The sequence below is a fragment of the Ostrinia nubilalis genome, chromosome 5 (genome assembly GCF_963855985.1).
Source record: "Ostrinia nubilalis chromosome 5, ilOstNubi1.1, whole genome shotgun sequence".
NCBI classification, from domain to species: domain Eukaryota; kingdom Metazoa; phylum Arthropoda; class Insecta; order Lepidoptera; family Crambidae; genus Ostrinia; species Ostrinia nubilalis.
This window is the reverse complement of record NC_087092.1, coordinates 1,623,297-1,633,373: the sequence shown is the minus strand read 5'-3', so window position 1 is coordinate 1,633,373 and position 10,077 is coordinate 1,623,297. Positions and strand designations below refer to the sequence as shown.

Sequence of the window (10,077 nt, the reverse complement as noted above, 5' to 3'; positions counted from 1 at the left end):
TCCATTCGACAGCAGTTTCGAATAAGTTTAATTAAAACCTAACCGTTTAATTCAACGCGTTTCTCTTGAACCTGGATATCGGGCTAGTGGCAGTTGCGGCAGAATATTACTTTTCGTTTACGTGCACGATATCTGAGTGCAAGCGAAACGCTATGCCAATATGTCTATGTCAAACTGGATAGTTATTTTTGTGCTGTCCGTTTGTATGTGTTCCAAATTAACCTTGGGTTGCACCACAAACGTCAAAAATCTGTCAAACTTCATACCAAAACACCGGTAATAGTTACGGTTAAAGTGCAACTTAGGCTAAGAGTTTGTAAATAACGAGAATTAGATCGTTTGTATATCGTAGTATTATCCTTCATTTATGGGTCTAAATTGGATTGTAATTAGTTAAAAGGTTCTGAATCTTTATTTCACTCGTTATCAAGCATTGTACTGCCCAGTTTACGTCTTAAGAAATCCATTGTTTTCGTGTGTCTCTTGTTCGTTATTAAGGCGTCTGTTGTATTTTATAATTGTTTTAAGACTTATTATGAAAGTTAGCGCGCGTTCATGTGCAGTCGACGGCACAATATTTTTGCTGGAAAATAGCACTTATTACGAATGTAATAAGATTCCAGCGATGTGTCGTCCTCTTTATAAGCTGAGCGTGCCACGAGGCGTGAAACAAAACAAGATCGTAAAGTTCATAAACATTTCGCACTGGTTTGTACGCTGCAACCGCAGCGTAACTTATCTGACATTTGACAAACCAGCTTTACGTCCTGCTTTGAGCTCCGCGCCAAGCTCCGCCTGTGCATGACCGTGGCGACGAGTGCCATATCGAAACGTGGAAAGGGCGTAGATAACGTCAAGTCAACATACTAAGAAAAGTTTCCTTTTTCAACATGAAATTACCGTCATTACTTGCCACGTTTTTTCAGTTCCTTATAACTCTGTGGACAGTGTCACAGTGGACACTGTGTCAGAATATAATTTTCCCATATTTCTTTACTACCTCCTTTAAAACTTGTGTTTTTAATAAGTTGGATAACCGTTTTTCAGTGGGGTGTAAATAATGCTCTAAGTACTAAAATCTAGAATGCTAATTTTATTTACATCATCTTATATTTAGAGTGGAGTTCGTTAAAATGATATAACTATAAAAATTGTGTTCTTATTATAGTGAAAAGGATAAGCTAATCGATTTGTTATTATCTAGGTCTTGTTGGACAGTGAAGGGGATGTTGCATTATTTATTAAATTCATAATGAAAGTGATTTGTTTCTCCGAGAAACTTCACTGCGTAGTATTAAACATAGCTAAATTTTAGCCGAGACGAGGATTTTTCGATAAATTAATGCAGATTGATGTGAACCAATGCTATTGTAATGTCAATGGTTCATGCCTTTCTTGACGTGCTATTCGACCACAATAGTAAGGCAGGGTCTCGATGTTGTTGTTATAGATGACAGACACGATGCGACATGTTTAGCGTAATTCTAAATAAATAAAAAGTAGGTATATGAACTCTAGATATTGTGGTCGAGAAGCATAAAAACAATTTCTTTGTTCTGAAAATGGCAGGTTCTGAAAATCACAGATGTTGTACAGGGGCCACTGAGTCATTCAATTGATTTAGTTTTGCTATTCTGTCTGTTACCGTCGCTCATGGCTGGTTTCTCGCCTTGCGTGTAAGGGATGGAAACATTCCACACTTTGGATAACGTTGGGATTAACTCAGCAGATGACATGCATGGGAATAACATTTTTCAGGTGCGATCATGGGCGTATTCTTAATGTCCTCCATTTCTGCCTCACTGGCAAATGATAGGGGAGTCCCCTAAGGGAACTAATTTGGTTCATTCATACATAAATAAATGCCGTTTACAGAATCTGCCATTTTCGCAGTAAGGGTAAATACTTACACTTTTGTAAAAAAAATATTAGCTGTAAATTTGCCATATTCACAAAGTGTCACAAATAGAAGTAATGAAATAAGGACAGTATTATGTCACACAGCACTTCCTGGATATCGACAATATGCGCTAGCGCAGATGTGAATCTTGACACTACAATTTTTCCAAATACAATCTTGAGATTCGGGGTTTTGACAATTCAATATATTAAGTATTTGATGATGACGTTCGCGCTGCGACAGAGATAAAGCGACCGAGACAGGAGACCACGACCGTTACTTGATATAGGTTTATGTCTGTCTCGCTCAGACGTTGGCGGTCTCTTGTTTCTATCGCGGTCTCAAACACTTCTTTCTATACTACAGTGTCAAGATACATAGTTGCCATTTTACACGTTTATATCTTTTAGATTATAATAGGCCCCGCTTTACAGTATACTGTGACGCGTATTGATAAGGATTTTTAAAATATAAAATTAATTAGTGCCTCTTTTTTTTGTCCGAAATTTACAGTCTCAATACAAATTAGAAAGAGACATAGTAGGTGTTCGATTAGTATAATTTATATTGTTTGATATTAAGTATTTCGGAAATGAAGGCAGCACAAGTGACCAAGAGGTATTTAATGCTATCGTAATTTCCTAATAATGCTTTTGTGTATCAGTGCGGCTTCTGTTTCAAGGCAGCCCAACCTTTTCGAGTCTCAGTTATACATTGTGTCTGTGTTCACCTTTTATAATACTTTACTCAAACCTGTAACATAATAATTATTACTCTTAAAAATTACCTACAATTTATATCACTTTCACACTCTTTCATAGTTATACTGTAGTGAGTGTAGTTATCTGTTCTTACTACTATTGTGGGAGAGGTTCGGGTATTTTGTGCTAGTCAATTTTTTTTACCAAATATAGTAAATTTAGTGGGATAAGTATTTGCGATAGGCAATGGTCGATGGCGGGTAGTCACAAAATATTATAGTTACAATGTTGGTTTTGGTCTGGTTTGGTTTGTGAAGGACTTTGAATGATGGTTAAATCTATTTATGGTTATCAAGATTTCCCTATACTGGTTTTCAAATTAATGTTGGCTGTATTGTAGATATTGTCTTATTAATTTGAATGAAACAAAATGCATTTTAAATGAAATCATTTGATTATGTATAAAAAGACATTTTGTATTGTATATTGTAATACCAAGTGTTTAGTAAATATTTTATCAACATTGTATTGTTTGTGGTTTAATGGAACTTGTTGTTGCTTGTTGATTAAAATAAATGTTTCATACATTTACAGTTTAGCATGGGCTACTCCCTAAAGCAGTTTCTGTAAGTATCTAATGCTGTATTAGTACCTCAAAGCAGCATCCTCCTATAGCTATGGAGAGTTCTGAAAATATGGAAATTGTTTTAAGGAGTAGCCAAGCAGCTTGTGATTTCTCCAATATGAATAGAGTTGCCATAATGTTATATGCTCTATAACCAGTGTTGCCATTTTTTAAATTTTCCACCATGTTAGGTGTCTGTATATGGGATGTTGGTAAAGCTTGTCTATTCTTACTAAACGTGATTATTATTATTATGACAAATGTATTTAAATTATTTTATGATTAAGAAACACTAAATCTATCCTTTATCTTTATTCCAGTATCAATTTGTACAATAAATTATTAAATATTGTTCTTTACAATTTGTGTTTTCTTAGAAGGATCAAGTAAAATCCCTTGTTTGGAATAAATAAAAGACATTTATTATAATTAGATAATCATTTGTACATGAACAAAATTACAATATTTTCTAAACAAAATGTCTACAGGACCTGTTTATGTTAACAAGTGTCGCTTAAATGCGAAGTTGATCTAACTTGATTGACATAACTTTCCAGAAGCCCTTACATATCTGAAAATAAGAGAATACAAGGGTAAAAAAAGATATTCAAGACAATTAAATTCATGTTCCATATTAAGTATAAATCAATAAGTTATAAATACTATAATACATAATAGATATTATCTCATTTGTACTCAAATATTCACACCTGATTATTGTAGACCCTAGAAGTAAAACTGATCTTATGCTGTACTCTTCTTCTTTGGGTTGAGTTCATACTCGCAGTTGGCATATGCTAGGCCTATTCCCATACCCATACCGGCTATGACTGGCCATCTCCGCCGTCCAAGGAATAGCACTGAAGTCAATGCCCCTAGTAACACTCCACCACCTGGAAAAAGAAAAATTTCTTCATTTAAGTAACATAATATGAACTCAAAATTCCTTATTTACACAATCTAAATAAACTCAAAATAATATCACTTCAAATACTAAATTATTGAGCTTATTTATTGGAAATCATCCCAAAACCAGTTAATTCTCACAGAAATTCATAGTGAATAGGTTACTATACTTTTGTAATCAGAACTTAAAGCTTGAAAATACCTATTTAACTATTAAAACTTATGCTTTACAGGCAATATTACACACCATATAGTATTTGTATGACACATATCTTAAACTGCAGTGGAAAAACAACACGAGATTCGTGGTATTTATATTAAACTGCTTTGGTTGCGAAGCTGCATTGTGTGAATTGGTTTACTGTAGTAATAGAAGGATTTAAATGAAATTCAAGGAAGTTGAGGAGTTAACAACAAAATATTACCGGTCTTCACGATCCCGTCAGTGAGACACATGTCCAGTTTGGCTGAATACTCATCTTCAGCATCTTCTTTCTTTCCTCTGGCCATTTTGTTGTTTGTTAACTATAAACGCTCGTTTTAGACAAAAATGAATCCCTCGATTTAACGTTAGCAATGTAATTTAATGTTCGAAAACAGTTTTTCCAGTATCTCACGCACGTTTACATAATTCGGCAGTGAAGAAAATTTCGATTTCGATCGAGTTTGACACTTTGACACTGACGTTGACATACGTAGGCGTTCCAAAGCACTCTTTGAACACTATTATGAACTTACACTTGTTGTTATTAGCTGTATATCATACAATTTCTGGTGCTCAGATGAGTTTGGAAAAAATCGAATATTGTCCGTGGTTTACAGCTGTTTTTGACATTGACGTTTAAAGGTCAAGATTACGAGCAGGAGAACGAGTAGTTTTAGTTGAATTTCGTAGAATTTGTACACTATTTTTCACTGTGTGGAAAACTTTGTGATTACACAAAAAGGAAGTCAGTTCCGCCGTTTGTAAAACAATGCATTAATCGTTAAATAACTATGATTTTAAGTCGAATACCGTCGGCCTGCAGGCCTAGAAGTTATGTCACTATATTGTCAAACCAAATCACCACAGCGCCCGATTCAAAGTCGATACAAACTCCAAATCCAAAGAAGATTACCAGTGACATGGTAGGACCACCTGATCCTGTTTCAAACTTACGGAAAATTATATTTAAAGAGCCGCCCAATGAAACCCCACTAGAAAAGCAGTACAGGGAGCTACGAACTGAAGTGCAAAGTTGGAATCATAAGTTTTGGACGCAACACAACACTAGATTTTTCCAGGTTGGTTTTAGAATAATGCCTTTTATATTGATGGTTTTCTTCACCATCTACAACTGGGATGAACTGTGTCCTGCAGTGATGATATAGTAAGACTTTTTTCATTTACAGGAAAGAGAAGAATATCTGAAAAACAATTTACCAGAAGGCAAACAGAATTTAACAGCTGATGAAATGAGCGTCTTCTACAAAGCTTTCCTGGACAAAAATTGGAAGGCACATTTGTCATATAATAAAGAATGGTACAAAAAAAATATAACCTTGTTAGGATTAGCATTACAAATTAAAATTAGGAAATTATTTAGAATAAAAGATTCAAAGTAAATCATATTAATTTTATTTTTGCATTTAACTTAATACTTATCAATAGATTTAATATAAAGGAAGATTATTAAATATTACAAAACGTGTTGAGTTGAATTAAAATCTATTTTAAACAAACATTTAATGATGGCAATGCTGGCCATAAAAAAATTAAAAAAGGAGCATTCTATGGAAATGTCATCTTGTGTCACGGTTTTTCTGAAGCAAAATATGGTTTAGATAGAAATAAATAAATTCATGTTACTCATTCCCTGCACAACATAAGTCTATTTAAATGTGGCGTAAATATTTCTTGTAAGAAACAATTGATTTTATAAAATGTATATTGCCTTTAAATGGCTGACAGGGTTGGCCTTGGCCATGTGGTTGGCCATGTGTGTTATTGATGTATGTGTAAAGAAAACTAAGAAAAATCATAAAAACGGTAAGTGTAACAAACTCTTATGTATGTACTTTGTATTGCTCTCATAAAAATAAAGATTGTGGATGGGAATAGAAATAAAATTACAGAAGTGTTCATTACAGGTTCAAGAATGGAATCCTACGAATGGACTTATCAAAATATAACATTACAAATGGAACAAGAATCAAAAATACATGTAGAAAAAGAATTGTATGGGCAAAAGTACCAGCCAGATACGGCTGCCTTGCACTACGCGATGTTTTTCGCGGGAGCGATTGCAGTATCTGTATTCAACAAGAAAAGCGAAATTATATCGTACACCAAGAATACTATAGCAAAACTCGATTTCAATGCAGCTGTAAATATTGCTGTGAATAATTTGAAAAAAACCGCCATTTTACTTTACATTGCCATAGAAAAAATATTTGCCACTTTGTGGGTAATCACTATAAAAACTATCTCTAAATTAAAATTGGTTAAACGTGGACTTAAAACTAGTGTTGTAGAGAAACATAAGAAGTTAAACTTTATTTTACTTAAGAAGTTGAAAGAAATCGCTGAAGAGCGAAGAAAGTTGGGCCAACTTTTGATTGCGGCCATTCATGAAAACAAAAATATCCGAATGCAATATCAATTAGAAAGCATGGCAAAGAATAGGCTGGTGAGACATATAGAGGATACACAGAAAAAAATTAAAGAAAACAGGTCACGATACGTTAGTTTCCAACATTTGTATTTGGTCACCCATCAAGAAAATATATTTTTAAAAGCTCGAATAAGAAAGCTATTGAAAGAAAAGGATGATGCAGAAAAGGATCTAATGTCAGTCATAAACCAGGTATATCAGTCAAAAAACAATGACCTGAAAGTATATTGTAGCCGTTTTATTGTACGGCCTAAAGATAACTTACTAAATAATGACGTAAGCGCTGAAGTGCAAAAGTTTTTACAAAAATCGTGTTTATCTGGAGCTACCACATCATCTTGGCAGGTTCCCAGTCAAGCGGACAGTGCCAAGGACGACGAAAAAATACCCTCTGCTAGTTCTCGAATAACAGAAATCTTACAAGAAGAAAATAGCTTAGCACCTCTGGTGTCCGATGCTCCAAAACTGAAAGGACTTCCAGGCGAATGTATATGGACTGTAAAAGACAAAGATGGCATTATCGAAAAACTGTACGAATACGATTATGAATCTGACTTTGACAATGGCGACACTATTCGAAGGATTCGAGAATATTCAGTTTACTACGACAAAGACTGCCTGTTAGATTTTTCGAGGTATTTTTTTATAGAGCATATCAGTTTAGATTTAATATTACTAATAATCTATTTTTTTTTATTTATTTACCTATCTATATTTTTCTTCAGTTCCAGAACAATCATCACAGAACCCAGCTCTATCACACTTCGCACTTTATATCCAACAAGTGAAAGATTTTTGACCGGCTCTGAAGCTTTCCAAAAGTTTTTGCAAAACAACAAAAACATAGTTCCATCTAGATCACCCGCTCCTCCTTTTCTTTGTGGATGATTTTATAACGATTTTAACTTTGGATGGTGTGTTATTTGAGACAAATAAATTTTATTTTCTCTTTATTTGTATTTTTGTGTGATTGTGTCATTGAAACTCCTCACTATTAATATTATACTAGCTTTCCGCCCGCAGCAGCGCCCGCATGATTTTTTTTTTTCAAAAACCAGGAAAAAACCTTTCCTATTTCTGCTCGGTACTCAAACTATCTCAATGCTAAATTTAATTAAAATCGGTTCAGTGGTTTAGGCGTGAAAGCGACGCAGACAGAGTTACATTCGCATTTATTATTAGTAGGGATTGTACTCTAGGTACATTTTTTTATTAAAAATCTGATTGTGGTAATTCTTGTACTGCAGTATGGTATCATTATTATTTTGCCAGTGTGTGTTACCATGTTATGGTCATTGAAGTAATATTACTACGTATAGAACAGACATCGCGAACAAAATATGTACAGTGCGGGGTGCGGGGCGGGAATTTGACGGACAGCTGTCAGTCAAATCCATGACTATCAAGTTTCATAATTTATGGCGATAAAATCTGCACCAGAAAATGTCGTACTTCATTGATAGGATTGCACGAATAGTGACGTTCCAGCGATCGCCTCATCATAGACATTGTGAAACGATTGTGAAAATAAACAAATCGGCTAAATTGTGTTAAATTTTCATGGTGCTCAATAGCAAAAAGGTTCAGCTACTTACATTATTTTCTTTTATTATATTGTGCGTTTCCTGTAATGTAATCTAAGCTCCCCTCCCTTAGACTAAAATTAGCCCTCCTAGACAAGTGACAAAACGTAGCAGTTGAAACATTCGAAATCACTTCGCTCTGCCGTTTTTTGGTGTTAGTTACTTCACTCTGTGATGCGATTTTAAAATTACAACTGGCGATTCCGAATTCACAACTGAGGGGACTGAGGCTAATCGTGTTACTTGTGCTACAAGTGCGTATGGGCTTCATACCGATGCTTAAGCCATTATTATTTTTTTCCCGATTAAAATCTAATGTAATCGATAATCGCCTTGAGAATCGTTAACTGGTATTTTCTAATTCGATAAAAAAATTACCCATCTCTAGTTTAAAACTGTCATCCAACAGCGCACGAAATATTATGAGTTATAGATAATGATACCATTACAGAGGCGACACTTCGTTTACGTTTAGTTTCTGCCTATTGAATTGGATACTGTAAGGAAACATCGTCATCATCATTTTAGCTACTGGACGTCCACTGCTGAACAAAGGCCTCCTCTAATGATTTCCACATCGCCCAGTTGATAGTGGCCTGCACCCAGCGTCTTCCTGCTATCTTCAGTCAGTCCATCTTGAGATTTTAGAAAAATTCCCACTCGTCACGGTAGGAACAAAGCTAGGGATGACCCACGCCTTCACTCCAGAACCAATAAAATAACTGAAAGTCAGAAACTTTCAGTTATTTTATTGTCTCTATTGTTAACTATCTCAGTGGTTGAGTACACGTATAATAGCTGTGAGGTAGAAGTTACGGGACTATTCCCACCTCTCCTTTTCACCGCTGCATTTCCTGTGTAGCTAGCACCTAGACTAGTTGATTTAAAGCCAATGTATATCAGTTTTTAGGTAATGACTTAGTGCATCTAAAAATGTAAAACTTTCTAGTTTTTTGTAACAATGAAAAATCTAAAAAAAAGCATCATTTTTTTTACCAAGTGTTTCTAAGAAATTTAAATGGAAGCTTTTGATGACAACGTATTGTTTACTTTTTCAGCTGTCGAACGAATCACTTTTATACTCATAGGTCCTGTACATCGGTACATTTGGTAAATAAATGAATCCATCCGGACTCAGAAACTAAAAAAATTAAAATAGCTGTAATTTTTTAATACTGGATTTGTCGATTAAATTGATCATAATTACTGCGCCCTAACGGGTCGGACACTGGTGACCAGACACACTGTACAATTATTATAATTTTAGCCTATCTCGTGAGCTAGGTGTCAATAATTAGGGTGATTTGCTAACTAACCAGACGCATACGAACAACAGCAGTGAGATTCAAACAAGTTTGATCCATGATGCCGTACGACTATTGTGTGAGCCCACCCGTAACCCAAGCTTATTTAGCTTAACACAAGGGGCTGGACGGGACTATTAGTAATTTGTGCAATACAAAGTGCTTATAATCTTTAAAAAAATCTTTTTATTGCTGTATTTAACCTTCCTTTCGTATACTAATTTATGCGTCAGTGTCAAGTCTGCGATTTTTATTCTTTGAAATTTTCGTAAAATGGCTGCCGCCGCGGTGACGCCTTGTAATTAACAAATTAAAATTAAATTAGTGTTTTAAAGTGCATAAACGTACAACTTCATGGTAAAAAGTCATTCCTTGATTTTTACTTAATATGTATCTGGAGTTAT

General features: G+C 34.7%; 2 protein-coding genes across 2 annotated transcripts; both read left to right on the top strand.

The window, feature by feature from the left end:
* Nucleotides 1-4,959: 4,959 nt before the first annotated feature.
* Nucleotides 4,960-5,738, top strand: LOC135071621 (COA8 family protein CG14806, mitochondrial). Its single transcript, XM_063965384.1, has 2 exons — nt 4,960-5,416; nt 5,525-5,738. Exons 1-2 carry the CDS (start codon nt 5,129-5,131, stop codon nt 5,735-5,737), a joined length of 501 nt encoding a protein of 166 aa, XP_063821454.1. The 5' UTR covers nt 4,960-5,128; the 3' UTR covers nt 5,738.
* Nucleotides 5,739-5,865: 127 nt separating this feature from the next.
* Nucleotides 5,866-7,739, top strand: LOC135071616 (uncharacterized). Its single transcript, XM_063965379.1, has 3 exons — nt 5,866-6,161; nt 6,263-7,421; nt 7,512-7,739. The coding sequence occupies exons 1-3, from the start codon at nt 6,056-6,058 to the stop codon at nt 7,672-7,674; spliced, it is 1,428 nt and encodes a 475-aa protein (XP_063821449.1). The 5' UTR covers nt 5,866-6,055; the 3' UTR covers nt 7,675-7,739.
* Nucleotides 7,740-10,077: the final 2,338 nt, after the last annotated feature.

Excerpts from the sequence above, each read along its gene's own strand:
- LOC135071621 (XM_063965384.1), top strand. The coding sequence starts at position 5,129 with ATGATTTTAAGTCGAATACCGTCGGCCTGCAGGCCTAGAAGTTATGTC. Across the intron at positions 5,417-5,524 it reads ACAACACTAGATTTTTCCAG|GAAAGAGAAGAATATCTGAA; the intron begins GTTGGTTTTAGA and ends TTTCATTTACAG.
- LOC135071616 (XM_063965379.1), top strand. The coding sequence starts at position 6,056 with ATGTATATTGCCTTTAAATGGCTGACAGGGTTGGCCTTGGCCATGTGG. Across the intron at positions 6,162-6,262 it reads TAAGAAAAATCATAAAAACG|GTTCAAGAATGGAATCCTAC; the intron begins GTAAGTGTAACA and ends TGTTCATTACAG. Across the intron at positions 7,422-7,511 it reads TGCCTGTTAGATTTTTCGAG|TTCCAGAACAATCATCACAG; the intron begins GTATTTTTTTAT and ends ATTTTTCTTCAG.